The following is a 24,340-nucleotide window of genomic DNA, read 5'->3' as shown; positions in this document are numbered from 1 at the left end:
AGGGTTTTGAGTCTGGATTTGATTTGGAGTTTAGAGAAGGTGACTCTGTGATATCCTTGGGGAGAGAGTTCCAGAGCTTGGGGGCAAAACAGGAGAAGGCCCTGTCACCCACAGAATGTAGATGGGCTTGGGGAACAGTTAGGAGAGCAGAATTAGAAGAGAGAAGGTTGCGAGGTGGGGAGTAGGGCGATAATAGAGCCCATAGTAGAGCCCAGGCATAGAGACTGAGTGTCGAGCGAGCAGGAGCGGTGAGGAAGGAGACTGCGAGAGCATAGATATAGATACTTTACACAAAGTACAGACAGTGCATCAAGACAATATACTGTACAAACAGTAGACAACGTACAAGTAAACAATGCAGACATGTAAACAGTGACTGCAGATGTGCGGAATAAATAAGAAATTAAGGTAGATGTTTCTATTAAATTAACGGTATTCGAAATGTTGCAAAAAGAAAAGCGATTTGTTTTGTAAAAAAATTAGAGATTATTTTTACTTTATACAGGAAAGGCATGTGCGTCAAGTTGATCTTTTTGGATTGCACCATTTGAAAATATAAATTGGAAGTTAGTTTGGACAACTCCTGTTGGATATTGTATTACAAATAAAGTTAAAAAGATATCATTTAAAATTGTTCATAGGTTTTATCCAGTTAAATAAGTACTCTCTAAAGTACTTATTTAAGCATGAGCAGGATGATTTGTGCATTTTTTGTCGGGCTGAAAGGGAACCTTTGGTACATTTAGGTGTGTGTTTGTGAAGTTGTTTTGGACGGACTTGCAGAATTTTGTTTGTAGGCATTTAAAGGTGTTTTTTTAGGTTTAAGGACTTTGATATTGTACGGTGTAAGATAACTTTTTTAAAAAAACATTTATTTATAGCAAATGTATTACTCATTCTTAGTACATTTCACATTCATAAAATCAAAATGGTCCAATAATACTCCCCTTTTTAGTACTTTTCAGATGGAGTTGAAATATTATTTAAATTCTATAAAAATCAATCAAAAGGAAAACATTTGATATATGTAAAAAATAGAATTTACTTCGTTACCTCTGGCAGTTATTTTTTTTTCTGTTCGTGTTTTTTTTTCTTGTATCCATTTCTGCTCCTGTAGTTGTATTTGTAAATTATTTACACATTTAATAAAAATAAAATAAAAATGTCGGTCGTATACGCTACACTATAATATAACGCAAACATCTATTCTGGACTATTTTTTTAAGATTATTATTATTCGACTAATATTTTTGTGGTTCATAGCAACGGTCACTAAGGAAGTTCATCTGATAACCCGGAAGTCCTCTGTTTGACCACGTTTCGCTTTCTCTGTTCGAACCCACGTGTTTACAGCCACTGCAGCTGCAGGAATTGTTTGTGTTTTTCAGATCGACTCTGAAAAAAATGGAGAATCTGTTGCTTAATCTGGAAACTGAGGCGCACTCTTTCATGGAGATTGTGCTTAAATCGATCGTGCACGAAGTTTCGGAAGTTTTCCGAAACCTGACAGATGATTCCGAGAAGTCGATTGAAGAAAAACTCCGCCGGATCTCCCAGGTTCTGGCGAGACGGGTCTTGATTAAAATCATGTCTGTCGACAATGTTTTCGGGGCCGAAATCGCGCAAATGAAGCAGGAAAACGATCTTCACTGTTTCATGGAGGTTTTGCTCAAATCGTTCGTGTCTGAAGTTTCAGAAGTTTTCCGAAACAGGATGTCTGACTCCCAGGACTCGTTTCGAGACAAACTCCGCAGCGTCTCCCAGATCCTGGTGAGTCGGGCCGTGATTAATATCACACAGTGTGTGGAGGACAGTTTCGGGACAGAAATAACGCGAATGAAGGAAAACGAGACCTTTAAAGTGCGATTGCAGCTGTGGGAGAAGGAGTCGGGAGCAGGAGATCAGGGAGGGACAGATCATGTTGGACTCATGCCTCCCTGTGAAATCACTGCAGAAACAAATGAAGAAACGGAGCCGTCGGGTAAGTGCAGTGACTTTTAATTAGTAACGTTTGTGTTTAAAAACGGTGTTTTTAACTTCCTCACTGTTGGAGAGATGCAGAGCGAAGTAGGAAAGGTTTGTGATGTTGCCGAGGGATTCTTTTCTGCGAACTAAACTAGTTGTGGTCTGGTTATATTCTCATTGATGTTATTGCTGTTCTTTAAATGTGGACAGAAATATGTCGTCAATTGATACACTTTCTCCATGTGAAAGCCAATTTAGGAGACTTTGGAGTCTTGGAAATATGTTTGTGTGGCAGATTATTTATCGACGTGGCGGTAACTATATCTTCTGTGGAGTGTTAATGTACGGCATTGTACAGCAGTGTCCAGTCAGCCAGTGTGTCTGTATGAACTCCTCTCTCAGTGCAGTGTTAATGTACTGGAGTGTCCAGTAAGTGTGTCTGTATGAACCCCTCTCTCTCAGTGCAGTGTTAATGTACTGAAGTGTCCAGTCAGTGTGTCTGTATGAACCCCTCTCTCTCAGTGCAGTGTTCATGTACTGAAGTGTCCAGTAAGTGTGTCTGTATTAACCCCTCTCTCTCAGTGCAGTGTTCATGTACTGAAGTGTCCAGTCAGTGTGTCTGTATGAACCCCTCTCTCTCAGTGCAGTGTTCATGTACTGAAGTGTCCAGTAAGTGTGTCTGTATTAACCCCTCTCTCTCAGTGCAGTGTTAATGTGCTGTAGTGTCCAGTCAGTGTGTCTGTATTAACCCCCCTCCAGTGCAGTTTTAAATACTGGCAATTTAGACAGAACAAAAGTTTTCGCGAAATTACATCCCCGACTGTCCTCTGCTGCCCTTTTCAATCTTCTGGAGAGCACAAAAGAGTCTTACGAAAATTATTACAACTTTGTTCGGTCAGCTTCTCCTCCTAGACCCTGTTAATTGCTAGTTGTGCTCTGTTTTGCCGTCTTCTGAATATAGTCTGAGGAATACCCAACGAAGAAGTGATGTAGCTGGTGTAGTAAAGCAGGCTTCATTATTATAGAACCACTAATGTCAAGATAGCGCTTGCTTTCCCCCCACAATTGGAAAGTAAAATATTATTTTTTACGGTTTTAAAACTAGCATATTTTATGTAAAACAAAATTACATAAATTCGACTACCTTCGGTTCAGGAACAAGTAAAGGTTTATTCCCTGCCGGAAAGAGAAGATACAACATTTCAGCTGTGGAAGAAGGTTTTGACGTCTGAAGAAGGCTCCACAGCCGAAATGTTGTTTCTTTTCTTCTCTTTTCAGCACAGGAATATACCTCTACTTGTTCCTTTGCAGCCTACGCATACTGATGCAGCTCCCTACTTGAACTACTTTAAGTATTCATGCTGTATGTATTATTTATATCTGTAGATTATGTAATACTTTCAGATTCATCCTGTTTGTGTTCTAGGTACAATGTTTTGACGTACAGATTTGATTTCGTCACCCCATTTTGGTGAATATAATATTGGTTAACCTGCAGTATATTTTGTAGATGGAATATTTAATAGTAGACGTATTCAATAGTACAAAGCTTTGAGGTTCAGCCTAGTTTGCATTGAAAGAAAGCGAATTAATGATTTTCCTCCTACTGTCATTTGTGTACTGGGATAGTCGAGTTGAAATGTCTTTAGTAACACAAATCCACGGATAAACAGGGCGGTATCACCAAGTTTTCCCTTGTTTACTTCGGCCGTTTGGAGTCGAGTGCTCAACACGAATGAACACAACGCGTCACTCCCTTTTGGTTCAGGGATAGACGCGGTGAGATTCAAGTTCATCAGCCTGCGAATGGAGAAAGGATAAAAAACACATTTAAGAAATTGTCTACATGCACTCAGTCACTGCAAAAGCAGCAGCAACCATAGGAAGCGTTTTGACCCACGTAACAAACTGGTGACGTCACTTGGGGGGGGGGGGGGTGTCCCATGCCCCCCTTTTTGTAACGGTGCCTCTCAAATCCTCGTGTACTTGAAGTCCACACTTCTTATGCTGTGTCGTGGAGGTGTGGACCTGGAGGAAGGGCTTAGGGTACAGTTTGAAAACTGGGACATGGTCTTATAATGTTAGTGAATAGGGAGGACAAGTTATGCCATGGATCAATAAAAAAATGTGTGTTGAATGTCTTTTAAACCCTCTAACATTGACACAAGAGCAGGATTTGTGGCTTCTGCGGTTCGGAGCTTTGCATTGTCAAATGTGCTCATCTGTGTGACAGTGAACCCTTTCTCAGTCTGTCTGGGGGGGTGGGGCTCAAGCTACTGTTCCTCAATTTAACATCTGAATCATCCTCACTACCAGATAGGGCTTAAGAGCTCATGAATTTAAAGTGAATATTTAACAGGTTGTGATATGTACAGTGGTGTGAAAAAGTGTTTGCCCCCTTCCTGATTTCTTTTTTTTTGCATGTTTGTCACACTGAAATGTTTCAGATCATCAAACAAATTGAAATATTAGACAAAGATAGCACAAGTAAACACAAAATGCAGTTTTTAAATGAAGGTTTTTATTATTAAGGGAAAAAAAATCCAAACCTACATGGCCCTGTGTGAAAAAGTGATTGCATTATACATTTGTATAAAACATTTCAGATTAAAACAAAGATTTTGCATATTCTTTGTTGTATGTATATATATAGTTCAGCCACAGAACCAGGAGAATATGTCTCCTTCTTATAATAATTATTGTGATTTTGTTTTTGTTACTGAGAGATCTTGCTACATAGTGTATATATATATAAAAAAACATTTTCTGTTGCAATTCAAGGTTCTGGATCATACAAAAAATACTTTTCCTTGCTGAAAGTCTAACACACAAGAGAGAATGGTGATATACATAGAAAAATAGGTACCAGATGATAATTTGTAGCGGCTTCTTGAATATTTATCTCGCAAGAGACACTTTTTTGTGGAAACTATCTGGTTTTGATTTACTATCATGTGAACTCTTGCTCTTAAGATGGTAAGAGATTGCATCTTGTATTGCATGTAATTAATTGGTAATTCTTTTATTTCCTCTGTTTCCTATATTGGGAAAATAAAGTATATGCTCAGTAGAGGGGCAGAGTTTTGAGTAGTCTCTTGGTAATTTTCTCTAAACACTTAAACAAACAAGCAAATAGAGATTCTTCATTCGAATAGTAAGCTCCGTGAATTTGCCCCCCCTACAGACAGCACAAACAGTGAAACTCACCTCATTCGTTAGTGCTGGGATTGTGCCGGTTTGTGCCGTTGAAAGTAGTGTTTTTGCTGCTTTCGTTCCCGAGATATAGCGCCTTGTTTTTCCGTTGATCACGTGACCATGCATGGTGACTTTGACCTCCAGTAACCCCGACTGCCGAGTTCAAGCGCTCTGTTACCGGCGCAAGAGTAACAGTTCTGCAACTCTGTTCCTCTGTTTGCCCAGGTAGGGGGCGGCGGTGGATTTTGCATTTAATATCATTATCTTCTATGTGTTTGTGTGAACAGGAAAATTACATTTTATCTCCAATATCATACCCGAATCAGAAGAGTTTCAGGTGTAGCCTTAAAAAGCGAACATTAGCAAACAATTGTATGTTCTTACAAAGAGGCTTTAACAAACAAGTCTTAATACCTCATAGCATTGTCCTTTTTTAAAAATCTGAAGAAGTAATCAGTTTCGTATTGTCTCCTTCTTAAATAAACATAGGCATCAAGGGATATGTGAAGATTTTTATCTGTGTTTCTGGTTAGACCTTGGTATAGAATACAGCGTGAGGGCACACCTTGACCACTGAAGACACAGCTTTGATTGTCTTTTTTAGATCATCAAATTTATCCCAGATGAAGTCGTGTCTTTTGCAGTATGCAATGTAATGACCTAGGACATGTTTGCTGGCAGGTGGGCAGAACGCAGTGACACCTCTTAATTTGAAGGTCTTCCCATTTAATTCCAGGTTATGTGGAAAATCTGAAAGTTGACTCTCAAAGATATTTTGAGACTGCACAGTGTTTTCTTCATGACTCAGCCAATCTCCCATGTCACCAATTTGAGAGAGACATTTGGATTGGCTTAATTTAATTTGTTTCTGTACACCCTCCTATAGCCCTGTTACTCCTCTTGCTCTCAGTGTATTCAAATCTACAGAAACAAATGGGATATTGCGTGACTCCACAATGGAGGGGGCAACTTGGCGATGAGCGCCGACTCAGTGCTACCACACTAGGCACTGTTAAGAACACTTTTGCTATGATTTCTGAAATGTTACATTCAGCCCTCACTTGTTGCAGCCCTGACTATTTTCGTCGCACCAAAAATGTCCCTCAAAATTTTAGCTCTTAGAACATAAACATCTTTGTGCACACCTTTCTGTGCCAAATGTTTCACCAGTTGTAGATGCTATCTACAGCCTGATTAACATACAGATGCAGCCATTCAAAGTGAGCGGTACAGACACGTACCGCAGGTATGATGACACGGGGTACCGCGGTGCGTGATTGGTTGACCGACAGGGGCACTCGTGGTCCGTTGGTCTGTCGTAGAAAGACTTACTGTAAACGTCTTTACTGTGCCCGTTGTAGATATTGAATTTTACCACTGAAGGGAAATCTTAGTAGCTGAGCATAAAAAGAATAGGAGCATACTGTAACGCGTGTGAAGGCCATAAACGATATTAATTTTGGAACGTAAACATACAGTATATAGCTGGTCTTGGTACTTTAAAGAAAAAAATACACACCAGTATTCCATTTCTCCCTAAACATTGTAAGCTTCGAAGTCTTTAACTAACGTGATACCGGAGTCAACAAGCATACTTTTAGAATTTGATTAAAAGGAAATATAATATGGAATCGCGTATCTAAAGAATTTAATAACGGTATGATTATATCCGTGTACTGCGGCAGGGCTGTGTAGGGCTGTTTCGCCTGCCTGATCATGCGAGCTGTCTTGTAGCCTACTGGTCTAGGTGCGTGACTACCAACTGGCAGGTTGTGTGTTCGAATATAGCTGGTGCTGGACTTTTCATTTTTATTTATTTATTTTTTAATCGCGTAACATAAACATATTACCGTATGCAAACTGTACTGTATACAGTATGTATATGTATATTTAATGTCTTAACTGTGCCCGTTTAATTGAATTTAAAAAAATTATTTAACACGAACATTAAGCTGTTTACATCTTCCGCCTGAGAACAGTCACCCGTTGCTACCCAACGCAGAATGGTGATTGGCTGACACTATCTGACACCCCTCTGATTGGAGAAAAAAGACGTGCTGGTTTGCTATACATACTGTACCAGGAAGAGGATTTCTTTCTATTCAAAACATGTATTTTAAAAGTTTAAGAAGTAAAAACCTTACAGCGTACACAGATTTCTAAACTGATCAGGATCGTTATCTTTGTCTTATGCATAATAATGTTCACCGCTCTGTCCAGCAAATTAATAATAAACTTTATTTTATATAGCGTTTTAAACGAATAAGTAATTAGATTGCTCATAAACCTAATCACTTGCTTTTTCTTTTTATTTAGGCTCAGATTTCAACTATAGATCGTATTATTAATAACCATAATAACAACCAACCAACAAAAACAACCATATAAACATAATGGTGGTGCTGGACCTTCCAGTTTTATTTATTTATTTTTTAATCGCGTAACATAAACATATTACCGTATGCAAACTGTACTGTATACAATATGTATATGTATATTTAATGTCTTAACTGTGCCCGTTTAAGTATTGAATATTCATATCTAATTTTACCACTGAAGGGAAATCTTAACAAAAACATACAGTATATGGCTGGTCTCGGTACTTTAAAGAAAAAAATACACACCGGTATTCCATTTCTCCCTAAACATTGTAAGCTTCGAAGTCTTTAACTAACGTGATACCGGAGTCAACAAGCATACTTTTAGAATTTGATTAAAAGGGAATATAATATGGAATCGCGTATCTAAAGAATTTAATAACGGTATGATTATATCCGTGTACTGCGGCAGGGCTGTGTAGGGCTGTTTCGCCTGCCTGATCATGCGAGCTGTCTTGTAGCCTACTGGTCTAGGTGCGTGAATACCAACTGGCACGTTGTGTGTTCGAATCCAGCTGGTGCTGGACTTTTATTTTAACAAACATTTCTTCGAAAAAATAGGTAAGCGATATTATGGACAATCAATTGACTTTTATATTTCAAAATATCGCAACATGATTGATATTTGCGATATTTTGAACATATCTTCCCTTCTGACAGCGGTTCCTGCTTCTATTGTGTGTGTGTGTGCAACAGTAAATTTTTATAGAGAAATGGAGGCTGGACAGTATGCGTTACAATATAAACATTTATATTGATTTAAATCGTGTTCTGATTTAAATCGCAAACGCGTGTTTAATTATGTGTTTTTTAATCATAATCAGGCTAATGCATTTCTGCATTTTCTGTGTGAACCAGCTTAGAGGTTCATACAGAAAGACAGCTTGTGTTTAAATTGAGTGTAAGGTAATTTATGCTTCTAAAGTCATGGTCAGTATTATTGTACTGTGCTGTACTGTGTCACATTATTTTATAGCGTTTTTATTGCGTCATTAAATCCGGTGGCGCTGTGTTAGTTTCCTGACTCACATTATTTAAACTGCGACACTGATCATTCATCTCTAAATAAACTTTATTTTATATAGCGTTTTAAGCGAATAGCAATTAGATTGCTCATAAACCTAATCACTTTTTCTACATAAACACAGCGTGATTGCTCTCTGAAAATGCTTTTCCTTTATTTTTAAGGTAGGCTCAGATTTCAACTATAGATCGTATTATTATAAACTTTTTGGAAAAATGTATTTTATGTAAACCATGTTTGCTATTAATTCATTTAGGGCTAAAATACATTCATTGTCTTCCAATCGAGTCGAGTTGACATTGGAAGCCTGCCACACCCGGACTGTTAAACCAACGCATTAGCACGTCAAAGCCCATTGAGCCAGTATTGGCTTTAGTATTTAGTATTTAGTATATTGTAACGCTTACGGCAGACAGGCACTGTGTAGGAGCCGACGCACCAGAGCAGCGCATAGAGGGAGCGTCTGCATTTATAACTTAGTTTTTAAAATTAGTCAAGCAATACGAAGCATCTCCTTTTACTTAGTGCCTGAGCATACTACAACGCGTGTGAAGCCCATAAACGATATTAATTTTGGAACTTAAACATACAGTATATGGCTGGTCTCGGTACTTTAAAGAAAACATACACACCAGTATTCCATTTCTCCCTAAACATTTTAAGCATCGAAGTCTTTAACTAACGCAATACTGGAGTCAACAAGCATACTTTTAGAATTTGATTAAAAGGGAATATAATATGGAATCACGTATCTCAAGAATTTAAAGACCAGACAATCGCAAACTCGTTTTCAATAAAATTATTTTATTCATTCAGCAGTTTGTGAGAGGGACATCCAGCAGGGAGAGACACACACACCGGTTTTCATTGACAAAATTGTTTTTTTTCAATTCCTCTTGTCTAACAGGAATGTTTTGTTTGTGGACAGACTGTTAGACAAGAGGAAAAGACCGCCTCCTCCTACGAAGCATTTCGTTGATCCGATCATGAATTCTTTTGCAGTCGTACGCAGCAAGGGTTGAGAATCTCCGATTCACCATCGTACTAATGGTTTCCCGGAGATTGCAAGGCAAGGCACTTTTGCCTCTGGACCCATCGAAATTTACAGACGTGGTCCACCCCCAGTAAATTTCAAAAGTCACAAGATTTCGAAACACGAGGGCGGCGTAGCGGTCGGCTCTTGCTTTCCCGTCTATGCCGATGCACTGCAAGTACAACCCCCCCTCCATCTCCTGGGTGATGGGTAGCAGTTGGACATCTGGGAGAATTATTCGTCCCACTGGCATCTGTGAATTCCGCTGTGCTTCCTGGGGGGAGATAGCCGGCGGGGACAGCATCAACAGATTCCTGCGCGGTGGTGAACTGAGAGGCCGGGATGGAGTGTCCTGAGGCGGTGTGTGCTCTGCGGGGGGCAGAGCTTCCGCCAGGCATTGCAGCCTGCGCGGCGGGGAGAGGCACTTTTCGGGAGACAGCTGCTCAACTGTTTGACTGCTGGAACTCTAGCCTCCCAATCCTCCCCAGTAATGCATCGTAATGCTCCCGCTGCCGCCGAAATGTCTCCATACAGGTGCTGCTTCTACAGGTTGGCACCCTGGCCAGTGGCCGAGAGCAGAGACCCACGGCCTGTGGCAAAATAACATAATTCATGTAAGAAATAAAGTCACACAGTAGTATTCATCAGTCGCTGAACAGAAGTCAAAATAAACTTTTCTTTTTTTCCGTCTTACCGCTTTCTTTTTTACTGTCCTGGTGGTAGATCGTTTCGCCCGTGTGGTGTTTTCTTGAAGAACAGGCTACGAAGAAATAATTATAATTGAATTTAAAATTCAAAACAGCAATAATACCTTGTAATATGCGCTGTAATCGCGTATTTCAGATGAAGTCTGCTGTATTTGCTTACCCTTCGCTCTTTGGAAGCTGGGGCGGCAGAAGCACCCCGTCTCTTCCCGTAAAACGCCTTGGTCTCCATACTGTACTATGGTCGCTGTAGTGCAGGTTCGCAGTTTTTTTTTTTGTGATGGGAGCTCACCCAATCCCTTGGTGTCTTTTATGCGTCACACATACTGTATTTCAGCGCCATATATTTCATGGATATTATGGAATATAATGGATGGATATCTTAGTTATCTTTCTAGTTCACAGGTTTGCATGCATAATTTAATTTTGAAAGCCACTGAGACATCAGGTACTACTGTTGTATTTATGAAAAAGAAACAAAACAAAAAACATACTAACAACTGTGCCATCCTACTCCTTAGTTAATACATTTTATTATTCATAAACAGTTAACATTGTTAGCAAAATATTTTGAATTATATTTAACCCTATTTTTTCTTTAGTTTTGTATTTAACTTATTATATGATAGTCAGACTTAATGTATATTTGAACAATGAAAATATATTTTTACAAGATTTTACATTAAGCACTTAAAATTAATATGGTTAATAATAGTAAACTGTAACATGCTGTAACAAGATCGGTTAAACTGCTTTCAGAGAAAATGTTTCAGGTGTGAAGAACATAGATCTCCAATGCAATTTCAACCAAACCTGTTCCCACACACCCCGCCCCCACTACCATTAGAATATACACAAACATTTTAGCGTTTCATTCTGAGCAGAAGACCCTCACACCTGAAGAGTGCTGGCTGTGACGAATTAAACCGGTTTTACAGGTTTCAATCACAGACCATGTGACATGGGACTCAGTAAACTACAGTAACACCGTATTTGATAACGCTATAAAAACGCTATAAAATAATGTGACTTGGCACAGAACAAGTTTACAGCACAGTACAAAGATAAATGCTGACCATGACTTTAGAAGCATAAATTGCCTTACACTCAATTTAAACACAAGCTGTCTTTAGCCCTCTAAGCTGGTTCATACAGAAATGTAGAGATCCAGGCTCAGAACACACAGCTTCATTAGCGAATACATATGCAGGACAACTAGAGAAGACGTTTTACAGAGGATGGATTTTTAGAAACATCCCATCAGACATCCCATCATATTCACAACGTGAAATCTAGAAAATAATATTACGTAACCAAAATCCGCAATATGGAAACAGAACCTGTGTAATTGTTGATAGATGATGTACTCGTAACATTTTTTCAAGACGAACTACAACATTTAAAAAATGACTTGTATGTACTTGATATCTCTAATCAATCCACGGGTCCCAGCACAAAACGAAAGTAAAACGCATACCGTTTCGCGCTTCTTATTAGTTGCTCAAAAGTAATTTGACCGTATGAAATGCATAATATAAACCTAGAAACATATACGTGAGCAGTACTTAAGCACTGTAGTATCGGTGTTAAGACATACCTCTCAAATACTGTAAATCAAGTTAAAAATATCTCAAGACCGATTCTGGTCGTAATGAAACCATGCGAGGGAAATTTTATGTCCGTTGCAGTTCTTTTGCAACATGAATATAATTATATCGTTATTAATTTCTTGAGATACGCGATTCCATATTATATTCCCTTTTAATCAAATTCTAAAAGTATGCTTGTTGACTCCGGTATCACGTTAGTTAAAGACTTCGCCGCTTACAATGTTTAGGGAGAAATGGAATACCGGTGTGTATTTTTTTCTTTAAAGTACCGAGACCAGCCATATACTGTATGTTTATGTTAAGATTTCCCTTCAGTGGTAAAATTAGATATGAATATTCAATACTTAAACGGGCACAGTTAAGACATTAAATATACATATACATATTGTATACAGTACAGTTTGCATACGGTAATATGTTTATGTTACGCGATTAAAAAATAAATAAATAAAACTGGAAGGTCCAGCACCACCATTATGTTTATATGGTTGTTTTTGTTGGTTGGTTGTTATTATGGTTATTAATAATACGATCTATAGTTGAAATCTGAGCCTAAATAAAAAGAAAAAGCAAGTGATTAGGTTTATGAGCAATCTAATTACTTATTCGTTTAAAACGCTATATAAAATAAAGTTTATTATTAATTTGCTGGACAGAGCGGTGAACATTATTATGCATAAGACAAAGATAACGATCCTGATCAGTTTAGAAATCTGTGTACGCTGTAAGGTTTTTACTTCTTAAACTTTTAAAATACACGTTTTGAATAGAAAGAAATCCTCTTCCTGGTACAGTATGTATAGCAAACCAGCACGTCTTTTTTCTCCAATCAGAGGGGTGTCAGATAGTGTCAGCCAATCACCATTCTGCGTTGGGTAGCAACGGGTGACTGTTCTCAGGCGGAAGATGTAAACAGCTTAATGTTCGTGTTAAATAATTTTTTTAAATTCAATTAAACGGGCACAGTTAAGACATTAACTATACATATACATACTGTATACAGTACAGTTTGCATACGGTAATATGTTTATGTTACGCGATTAAAAAATAAATAAATAAAAATGAAAAGTTCAGCACCAGCTGGATTCGAACACACAACCTGCCAGTTGGTAGTCACGCACCTAGACCAGTAGGCTACAAGACAGCTCGCATGATCAGGCAGGCGAAACAGCCCTACACAGCCCTGCCGCAGTACACGGATATAATCATACCGTTATTAAATTCTTTAGATACGCGATTCCATATTATATTCCCTTTTAATCAAATTCTAAAAGTATGCTTGTTGACTCCGGTATCACGTTAGTTAAAGACTTCAAAGCTTACAATGTTTAGGGAGAAATGGAATACCGGTGTGTATTTTTCCTTGTGATATTTTAAGCTCTAGTTGAATGATAGGTGTCGTATTTTAAATCATTTTCGTAGCTAGAAATTATGAAACGCCCTGTTAAAAGCAAGGAAGTTTTTATGCCCGTTGAAGTAAAACAAAATGCCTGACAAAGTATGGCTTGGACAGATTCCAAGTGCTTGTACAAATGTGCTAAAGATATTATACTTTGAGTATACAGCTTGTCCAAAGTCATCCATTATTAATACTATTAGTAATATCTTCAGTAAAGGCTTTGATGCATAAATATTTCTGATAAAGGTAGGTTGTGTACTTTTGTCCAACTGAGCAATCTTGCTTTCATAAAATATACCAACATTTTAATGACTGATGATTAACATGCTGTAATACACGGTTCAAAATTAAAGGCTCAAATGCTGTACATGAGAGGTTAAGCTCCCCCTGGCGGTTTTACAAGGCGACACCGGATAGTTAGTCACGTGACACACGTGAAATGCGTGATACCGCGTGATACCGCGACACGCCCACCGGGGTATGCCGCGAAATACCTCACCCATTTTGAATGGCTGCATCTGTAGCTGCTAGAAGTCCTGCTGTCACAGTAGGCACTGCATAGGGACTGACATCAAAAGCACAAGTGTTCAGTACACTCACAGTGTCTCCACTCACCTTTACTGGGGGCAGGTCTCTGCTGCTTCAGTTCCTCATCAGAGCCACTACATCTTTTTTCACAGGAACAGAATAATCTATGTGTAACCACTCAGAATGAGGCACAAGATAAAAAGATGGTTTCCGTTTTTTAGGTGGTGCAGCAAGCCCTCTCCAATTTTCCAGGCAACTCAGATTTGATGGATACACCAGTTCTTTGTCCTTTTTGAGCTCTGTCTGTTTTTCAGAACTCATAACAAGTGTTCCGCTCTGCTGTTCTAGAGAGCTGGATGTCTCTGCTTCACAGGTGGTAGCACTGATAACGGCCCTCTCACACTGCTGGGAAACACCATGAGCACCCATTGATATTCTCATACCTCCTATGTGTGCTAGGTGCTTCATAAGGAACCTGTCAACTCGCACAACTCGAGTGTCATGCTTCAGCACTGATTGTATTAGGTTTTTGAAATCCGCCTCTTCATTGGCTGAGCTTCCAGTGATGTTCACACTTTTGAAAAGTGGAACCATTAAGCCAGTCCAGAGTGGGAGATAGCAAGCAAGCCTGGTGAGATGAGGAACAATCTCCGGTAGGAAATGCAGGTTATGTCTATCACCACTGTCCACAGCAAGCAACCTGCATTCTTCACAGATTTCTGTTACCCAGTCTTCCAATGCTGTCGGGCATGCATCAAGGGTACAGCTTGGCTCTTGGTCCCCGGCTACACCTATTTCTTCTAGAACTTCATCAGAAGAAAAAGCATTGTATCCTTTGCTATTTTTTTGTTCTACGTGTGATTTTATAGTTTGCAGCTACGCTGTTGTAACTCTGCATGTATACATTGATTCTTTGTTACCTTTGCAGCCCTTCAGCACTTGGGTATATTCTTTTGTCAGGTTATGTCTGGCAGCACAGCCTGAATGTTAGTACTGTTAAGTTCCTACCCTCCTAACAGTGCCTGTAGGTGATAAATCCTGGAATGAAGGGCAAAAAAGTAGAATGAGTACTACGGTGCAACAACATACATTGTTTAAAATACAAAAAAACAAATCCTGTCCTCACAGTGACTTTCATAACCAAACAATGTGTAAAATGTTTAACAATGTCAGAATAACAATGAACAATGCAGAGCTTTAATCCAGTACATTTCTTTGGTCTCTTAAGTGTGGTAACAGTGTAACACACCAAATGATGTAATTTTATACCAACTCTGTACTTCCTTAATATACTCTGTTGTGTGAGGGTATAACTTAATAAAGCTCACAAAACTCGTTTTATTCTGTTCTATGCTCTGTGAAGGCAGACCTTAATCTATTGTCAAGTGGTTTACTCTACTACATTTACTACAATAGTGGAATCACCGGTTTCGTGCCTGCTGCCTCTGGGACATGATACAATTAATGTAAACCGTGCAAACATTCCCAAAGATGCTCAGAACTTCTGAGGCAGGTACTTCAATGTATATTAGAAACCCATCTCCCTCTCTACAGGTAATGGAACAATAGAAAGGCAACAGCTCCTTAATTAGCTATTGCATGCAGTCTGTCTGATATATACTTTCATACACAATTAAGAATTAACAATCAAAAATTACAAATATGTAGTGCAGTACATGGAATTGAAAAGCTCAAGGTTTAAAAATAATCAAACAATTGATGAGTAGTTTAAATCCCCAGAAAGAAATAAGGATGAATGCAAAACACTGCATATTGCTTAGAACTGAAATCTCAAACAACAAATCGTGGTGAGCTTTACACTACTCTTTTGTTAGCTCCGTGACGTCACCCTTTAATCTTAGCGTTCATGTGATGGCTGAATCCCTAGCTAGACCCATGGCCTGGGTATTATGGGAAATGTTTAATGCAAAGTATAGAGAAGTCTGATTAACACTCAAAAATGTAACAAAAAATGAATTTCACCAAACCTGGCTTCAACTGTTCTTCTTCCAAATTTTCACGTGATTAATAATATCCTTTCAGTTATATAGTGCTTCTATATAACCCCAGTGAAAGTGCCCTACAGGTAATGGGGACTTCCCTCCACTGTGTAAATGAAAATATAACTAAGTTTTTTACATTGTTATGGATTACAGTGCACATCAAAAAGTTTCTGTATATGTAGATAGAAATTGATAAATTAATATTTTTTAGACCCACCTACTCACTTAAACTGCAATACCAAGGCCATCACCACTTCTTTTGTTTATAATATGTTTTTAAAGCATTGCATTCACCACTTAATCATTTCAGCTTTCACATCTGCAATTTGTAACATGTCAGAGATTTTTTGGGGTTCAATTCTCCTTGTAACACATACAGAAACAAAACATTATAATTTAAATTCAGAAGTGTGACAAGTCATTTCAAGTTTCACTTGCATGTGTAGAAATATCATGATAACAAATAAAGCTTACTAATTTTTGTGGTATTCCCCATGATATAAAACAAAATAAGTTTCTCAAATATCTTTACTTTAAAATAAATTTGTGGGGACGTCAATGTAGCATCATAATTACAGTATAGCATTTCTAGTTTGTAAAGAAACTTACGATATGGAAGAAGAGGTCTTCGCCAGAGATGCAGATAATAAATCAAACATCAACTCCAAAGGCTGGGGTCAGCTGATCAAGAGATCACAATTGAAAGATCTGGTGGTCGTGAACTTGTGGTTTTTGTATGGTGCCAACGGCACAGAGTGACGTCACGGCCAGAAAAAGAAGGCACTATATTAAAATGTAAAACATCTACACCCACCCGACCAGACAGAGTCGGAAAACAAATTGCATTCATTGTTTTCATCACATCCAGTAATTTAAGTACTGAGTGTGTTGGTACCTGTAAGCGTCCTTGTAGACAGTCATATCTGTGTATTCAGAGCTCAAGGTGTGCCCTCATGCTGTTTTCTACATCAAGGACTGACCAGAAATACAGATAAAAGGACTGAGCTAATCGTTTCATGTTTGCGTATAAGACCCTTGTTAATACAAACACGTGGATAATGCCAGTTTTTCAAAGAACCTAGATATATGTTCACTTCTGTTCTATGAAAATAAAAATATTTTCCAATATTGCCACGGTGTTCATGTGTGAGATGATAGACTCTTGTTTCTCGGATGTGTTATGAACTTGTGTAAACTTTGTACATAGTGCCCCTTAAAAATAAAAGTCCTGAAGTCCTGGTTCCTTTTCACGTTGGCGAATGTGCTTTGCATAAAAAAGAGCAACAGTGGTTCAGAAAGTTGCAAATTCAAGTCTTTTTAAATACGTGGCTCGACAGACAGGTCGAATGTTCACACGTCCCTTGATGCCTGTTTATTTAAGAAGGAGACAATGTAAAACTGATTACTTCTTATGATTTTTAAAAAAAGTCACCGCTACGAGGTATTAAGACTTGTTCGTTAAAGCCTCTTTGTAAGAATATACAATTTTGCTAATGTTCGCTTTTTAAGGCTACACCCGCAACTCTTCTGATACGGGTATGATATTGGAGACAAATTTAATTTTCCTGTTCACACAAACGCATAGAAGATAATGATATTAAATGCAAAATCCGTACCCTCACCTAGGCAAACAGAGGAACAGAGTTGCAGAATTGTTACTCTTGTGCTGGTAACAGAGTGCTTGAACTCGGCAGACGGTGTTACTGGAGGTCCAAGTCACCGTGCATGGTCATGTGATCACCGGAAAAACAAGGCACTATATCTCGGGAACGAAAGCAGCACAAACGCTACTTTCAACGGCACAAACACAGCACTAACAATTGAGACCGGTCCGGTTCCCCTACAACGTTGTAGGGGGGCTGAGTGACGTCATCCCCTAAAAAAGAAGATGTTATATCTAAGGAACAAAAGTAGCTGGGAAGTTACTTTCAACGGCACAAACCGGCACAAATGCAGCGCTAACGAATGAGACCAGTCTGGTTCCGCTACGATCTTGTAGGGGGGCTGAGTGATGTCACGACCCCGAAAAAACAAGGCTCTATACCTCGGAATTGAAAGCAGCACAAATGCTACTTTTAACGCAAACGTTACACTAACGAATGAGGTGAGTTTAATCATTTGTGCTCTCTGTAGATGGGCCAACTTCACGGAGCCAATTAACCCCACTCTCTCAGTGCAGTGATAATGTACTGTAGCGTTTGGTCAGTGTGTCTGTATGAACCCCCTTCTCTCTCAGTGCAGTGTTCATGTGCTGGAGTGTCCAGTCAGTGTGTCTGTATGAACCCCCCTCTCTCTCAGTGCAGTGTTAATGTACTGGAGTGTCCAGTCAGTGTGTCTGTATGAATCCCTCACTCTCAGTGTAGTGTAAATGTACTGTAGTGTGCAGTCAGTGTGTCTGTATTATGTAAATGTAATGTATTATTATTATTTCTGTAGTCTTACTTTTTACATGGTAGTTAGGTTTCTGACAAAGCTTATATATCTAAAATTACGAATTATCAGAAACCCCCTTAAACCCTCTTATTCCTCTATGCTTAAACAACCCAAATTGATTGCGAGTATACAAGACGTGTGTTTGTGTAGTGTAAAGCTTACAGCTTTAGCTTGAAGCTTTTAAGATCACATCGCCTCAGCTATCATTAATATGCTATTGTTACTCGTATATACATCCATACTAGATCCAACGCAGATGTGGCTGTCTCTATTCTAATTGCATCTCTGACATAAGAACTTGGATGACTCAAAATGTCCTTCATCTTAACTGTGACAAGACTGAAGCCATGCTTATTGGCACCACCCATCAACTTTGTAAAATCAGTGTGAAACCCTATCTGTAGATGGTCTTGTACTTGAGCTTCAGTCTAAATTGAAAAACGTGGGGATGATATTTGACGTTCAACCCACATGCGCAGAATGTTGTCAAAACACCTTTCATTCACTTCAGAAATATTCCTGGACTACACCCTGTGTTATCACTAACTGTGGCTGAAAAGTGTTGTCTAATCTTGAATCGACTACTGTAACGCTCTACTCTCTGGGGTTTCTAAATCCCCATTGAACAAACTCCAGTATGTCCACAATTCGGCAGCCAGAATCCTGACCAGGTCTAGTGCAAGTGTTCACATTACTCCTATCCTGGAGTCCTTGCACTGGCTTCCTGTCAAGTTTCATTTTGACTTAACAATCCTCCTGCGCACCTATAAGGCTCTCCATGGCTCGGTACCTGTCTGAGTTATCACCCTACTCCCCACCTCATAACGTTCGCTCTTCTAATTCTGGTCTCTTTACTCTCCCCCAAGCCCGTCTACATTGTATGGATGACAGGGCCTTCACCTGTTATCCTCCCAAGCTCTGGAACTCTCTCCCTAAGGATATCAAAGAGTCACCTTCTCTAAACTCCTTCAAATCCAGACTCAAAACCTTCTTCTTCAGAAGAGCCTTTATTTAACTGTTCTTTACCCCTCTGCTCCTACTGTACTTAGTACCACCATCTACTGTCTCCTCTAACTGTGTATTCTCATCGTGCTAATTTTGTGTATTTTTTGTTGTTGGCATTCTATAAAACGCTTTGAGAAGCCACCTTTAAAGGTGCTATATAAAATAGTTTTTTTTATTATTATTATAAAGGTCTTGTTTTCTTGTCCTGTGTTTACAGGCTCAGAGGCCAGTGCTCTTATTGAAGCTGGGGAAAGGGCTCCTCTTGAACAGCAGCACAGTGAGGAGGAGTGGGGCTCCAGTCTGATGCAGGAGACAGTGCTCACTGCTGCACAAGAGAAAGAGAAACTCAGGGAGCAGCACACAGAAAGTAGACAGAGTGTCAAGGATCTGGACTCTGTGCCCACGATGAAGACAGACCCTGAGAGTGAGACACCTGGGCTCTTAGTATGTGATGATTTTACAGAGAAGAGGAATAATCTGGACTCTAACAATATTACACAAGGTTGTAATGAACTGGGCTGTGTCTCTGTACAAGAGCACAGTGAAGAACTGGATGTTTTAAATCAGACTGATGTACCTGGTGAAGAGAACAGTGTTGAGATACAGCACCAAGAGGAGAGTCAGTACAGGGAGGAGCAACAGCAGCTCCTACAGGGCTTGATAATTAGGCCTTGTTCTGTTCAAGTGGAGAGACTGTCATTGCACAGTCTCAAACAATCATGTAATCCCTTAGCATCTGATGACTTAACACACAGGTTTAATAATCTGGTTACTGAGAAAATTGTTGAAAGTTTTAATGAACTGGAGAGTATGTCTGTTCTTGGGCAAAGAGAGGAACAACTGGATGGTTTAAGTCTCGGAGAGCTGGAGATGGAGTCCCAGATGATTCACACTGCTGAGCAGCACACTAAAGGACACGATGGAGAAAATACAGCTCTGTTTCAGCACACAGAGCAAGACCATTCCATGGAGCATTTGCAGAATAAGAGACCCCAGCACGATCAGAGGATGAGGAAGAATCACTCAAGGGCTTGCTCAGATGGAGTGGACAAACTGATATTATGGCACAGGGAGGAGCAGCGTTTCTGTCAGTCTAGCATTTCAAAACCCTACCAACACCTTCACACACGAGAGAGACCTTTCAGCTGCAGTCAGTGTGGGAAGAGTTTTAGTCAGTCAAGTCACTTAAAAAGGCATCAGCGCATTCACACAGGAGAGAGACCATTCAGCTGCAGTCAGTGTGGGAAGAGTTTTAGTCAGTCAGGTGACTTAAAACACCACCTGCACATTCACACAGGAGAGAGACCTTTCAGCTGCAGTCAGTGTGGGAAGAGTTTTAGTAAGTCAAGTCACTTAAAAACCCACCTGCACATTCACACAGGAGAGAGACCGTTCAGCTGCAGTCAGTGTGGGAAGAGTTTTAGTAAGTCAAGTCACTTAAAAAGGCATCAGCGCATTCACACAGGAGAGAGACCATTCAGCTGCAGTCAGTGTGGGAAGAGTTTTAGTCGGTCAGGTGACTTAAAAAACCACCTGCACATTCACACAGGAGAGAGACCTTTCAGCTGCAGTCAATGTGGGAAGAGTTTTAGTCGGTCAGGTGACTTAAAAACCCACCAGCGCATTCACACAGGAGAGAGACTGTTCAGCTGCAGTCAGTGTGGGACGAGCTTTAGTCAGTCAAGTCACTTAAAAACCCACCAGCACATTCACACAGGAGAGAGACCATTCAGCTGCAGTCAGTGTGGGAAGAGTTTTAGTCGGTCAAGTAACTTAATAGCCCACCAGCGCATTCACACAGGAGAGAGACCATTCAGCTGCAGTCAGTGTGGGAAGAGTTTTAGTCAGAAAAGCCACTTACAATCACACCAGCGCATTCACACAGGAGAGAGACCATTCAGCTGCAGTCAGTGTGGGAAGAGTTTTAGTCAGAAAAGCCACTTACAATCACACCAGCGCATTCACACAGGAGAGAGACCATTCAGCTGCAGTCAGTGTGGGAAGAGTTTTATTCAATCACATGACTTAAAAAAGCACCAGCACATTCACACAGGAGAGAGACCATTCAGCTGCAGTCAGTGTGGGAAGAGTTTTAGTGTGAAAAGCCACATACAATTACACCAGCGCATTCACACAGGAGAGAGACCTTTCAGCTGCAGTCAGTGTGGGAAGAGTTTTAGTAAGTCAAGTCACTTAAAAACCCACCAGCACATTCACACAGGAGAGAGACCTTTCAGCTGCAGTCAGTGTGGGAAGAGTTTTAGTCAGTCAGGTCACTTAAAAACCCACCAGCACATTCACACAGGAGAAAGACCGTTCAGCTGCAGTCAGTGTGGGAAGAGTTTTAGGCGGTCAAGTGACTTAAAAACCCACCAGCGCATTCACACAGGAGAGAGACCATTGTAGCGGCAAGGTTTATTAAAATACAGGAATTAAGTTTGCTGCTCCCTTGCCAGTCTCTCTCTCCCTCATCTCAAGTGGTGCTTGATACAGAGAGGCCATTCCATTTGGTTCACATTTAAGGTGTTTTTCTAGCTGATAGAGTGTTCTGATAAGGAACAACTCCCAAAGCTGAGACACATCAGCCACCCTAATTAATGGTCATCGCTGGTGCCTCACTGTCTGGGAGATTCCAAGGGAGAGTCTCATCCCAAGTGGTTTACAACCCCAAGGTCAGAGTTCATGGTTACTCATCCTCACACGGGGCACCAGTAAATGTAGGCATCCTCTCACGAGGCACCAGTAACTGCAGGGGTTTGTGCATTTACTGGGACAATTGTTAATTGTAGCAGTAAGTCACAAAATGATTCTCAAATGCCCATGGAAGTTTCAACCAATGAGCGACCGTAGTTCTTCCAAGTAAAACTCCAGCTCCTCCTGGACATCCTCAGACTCAGCTCAGACAGTCATGTAACGGCCAGTGTGTCCCAGTGCCAGAACTTTCCTTTGTTCTAAGAGTTGAGAACGGAGGTTGCCAGCGTGTAACCAAAGGATCCACCCGAGGTTAGCCCAGCAGCAAGCCTCATGAACCCACCGCGAACGCTCACCTGATCAACGAGTAAACTATAATTGGAACTGTGGACAGCTGAATATCAGTATTCAGGACTCGCGCTACATCGGGAACGAACCGGTCTTCTTCCTGTCTAAAGATTGTGACTTTTCTGTGTGCAAACTCTGCTAGTTTCAGCCAACACTAACTAGCCGGTCTTCAGAGAGCATCAGCAGCACACCGCTGCAGAAATGTCTCCCTCCTTCTCCTTCTCTCACGTCGAACCAGCACTGCCTTGCACCGGGCCAGAGAGTGCCGATTGGACACAGTAACAGCCTGCCACTGCTTCTTTGTGTCCGTGGGAGATCTGAATCCCCATAGAGCGGATGAGTATTCAACATTCTGCATTACAGCTCGAGAATTCAATTGTTACCTCAACCTGATTTGATATCAGTTTAATTCCTATGAGTCATGTACTGGCTTTTGAGTATCTAATGTACAAGTTGAAACAAAGTTCATTTACAAAAGGGTCTAAATGAATGATATACGGAATGTATGTCCCTCTTGATTTGTAACTCTTCGTGATTGAACATATACCTTTTGTACACTGCTAACCCCCTCTATAAGATCTGTTATGTTTATGTACATTTTATGTATTAATAAATGTATTGTCGTGTATTAGTATCCGCGTGTGTGCAATGTTTGAGTTATCCTGCAAGGTTGATTCTAATAGCTATCAGAAGAATAATTTTTGTGACTTGCTGCTACAATTAATAATTGTCCCAGTTAAGCACAAAACCCCTACATTTACTGGTGCCTCGTGAGAGGATGCCTATAGAGTGAAGAACAGGAACAGGTAAGATGATTAATATACATTAATATACCCATCAACTCGATTCAGGGTTGTGGTGGAACTGGAACAATCCTGGCAAGCAGTGGGTGCAAAGCACTATCACAGATAATGTGACACCAGTCCATCACAGGACTCACTCACACCACGGCCAATTTTCACAGAAGCCAATTAAAATCCATGTCCTCCACCTCCATAGCTTCCATGTTGTACAGTATTTTGAGAAAATCTGGAATGTACCTTTCTTGCATTTTATTTGTGTTTTATCAGATGTTTAATCCTAAATTAAGCTGTAATTCCCAGGTCAGCAGCTGTGAAGGGAGACAGAGGAGTTTTTCATTTCATCTGCGGGAAAGCCAATTCACAGTCCTTCCAAACACTTGAGAAGACTGCATGAGAAGTAAGCAGAATAATATATTACTTTAATTTCTGTGGCCCCACACTCTACCTCGGAAACGCCGTTCTATCCCTGTCACACCGTTGCATTCCCAGAACCACTGTTTCATAATCTCATCCCTGATTGAACCCATCACATTCTCACATGCACCAGATTCCTCAAATTCTCACTCCCTAACCAATTATCCAATCACACCCCTTTCCTTTCAGTATTTAAACTCCCCTCACACACACATTCCCACGCTCACTATTGAGAAGCCTCTTGTAGTATTCTCCAGTGCGTGTTTCCAAGCCTTTCGACTGATCTCCTTCAACGAATATTCTGCCTCCACCTTTTGACCTCGCCTTCTGGATTTTGTCTTTTGGATTGTTTTTGGATATCTCTCGTTACCGGACCCTTTGCCTCCCTTATCGACCCAGCCTTTGGATTTCGTCTTTGGATCGTCCCTTTGCTACTCTGCGTTCTGTGGGATTCCGGTCACGCATAAGGATCCTCCAATTCTACCTATAGGTTCCCTGACACAGACGAGGGGAGTCCTGGTGTCCGTGTGGCGGCGCAGCTGGTGAAAACGCTCCCTGTGCTGTGTGTGTTGTGGGCTGCCGGTGTTTCCGAGAGAAACGGGCTGTTTGTGTGGGAAGATGCTCTTTCCTCAGGAGGGGAAAAGTCTGTCTGGGGCTCAGCTGGAAGAACCGAGCGGGAAGGAAAGTTCTGGAAGCGCACGTCTCCTCTCCGTCTGCTTCAGTCCCAGTTACTGCGACACCAGGACAGAACAGGAGTGAAGAGCGAGTCTTCTTTTGTACACGGGGTATTAGAGGGGTTTTTAGGAA

At 40.3% G+C, this 24,340-nt stretch overlaps 1 protein-coding gene across 1 annotated transcript; it reads left to right on the top strand.

Annotated features, from left to right (window-relative positions):
- The first annotated feature begins 1,323 nt into the window (after window positions 1-1,323).
- LOC148669943 (uncharacterized) lies at window positions 1,324-22,564 on the top strand. Its single transcript, XM_088632677.1, has 2 exons — window positions 1,324-1,981; window positions 19,495-22,564. Exons 1-2 carry the CDS (start codon window positions 1,405-1,407, stop codon window positions 21,681-21,683), a joined length of 2,766 nt encoding a protein of 921 aa, XP_088488803.1. The 5' UTR covers window positions 1,324-1,404; the 3' UTR covers window positions 21,684-22,564.
- The last annotated feature ends 1,776 nt before the right edge of the window (window positions 22,565-24,340 follow it).

This window comes from Lepisosteus platostomus, chromosome 5 (assembly GCF_059453375.1).
Source record: "Lepisosteus platostomus isolate fLepPlt1 chromosome 5, fLepPlt1.hap1, whole genome shotgun sequence".
Classification (NCBI taxonomy): Eukaryota; Metazoa; Chordata; class Actinopteri; order Semionotiformes; family Lepisosteidae; genus Lepisosteus; species Lepisosteus platostomus.
The sequence above is the reverse complement of the archived record's forward strand: the minus strand, read 5'-3'. Positions and strand labels throughout refer to the sequence as shown.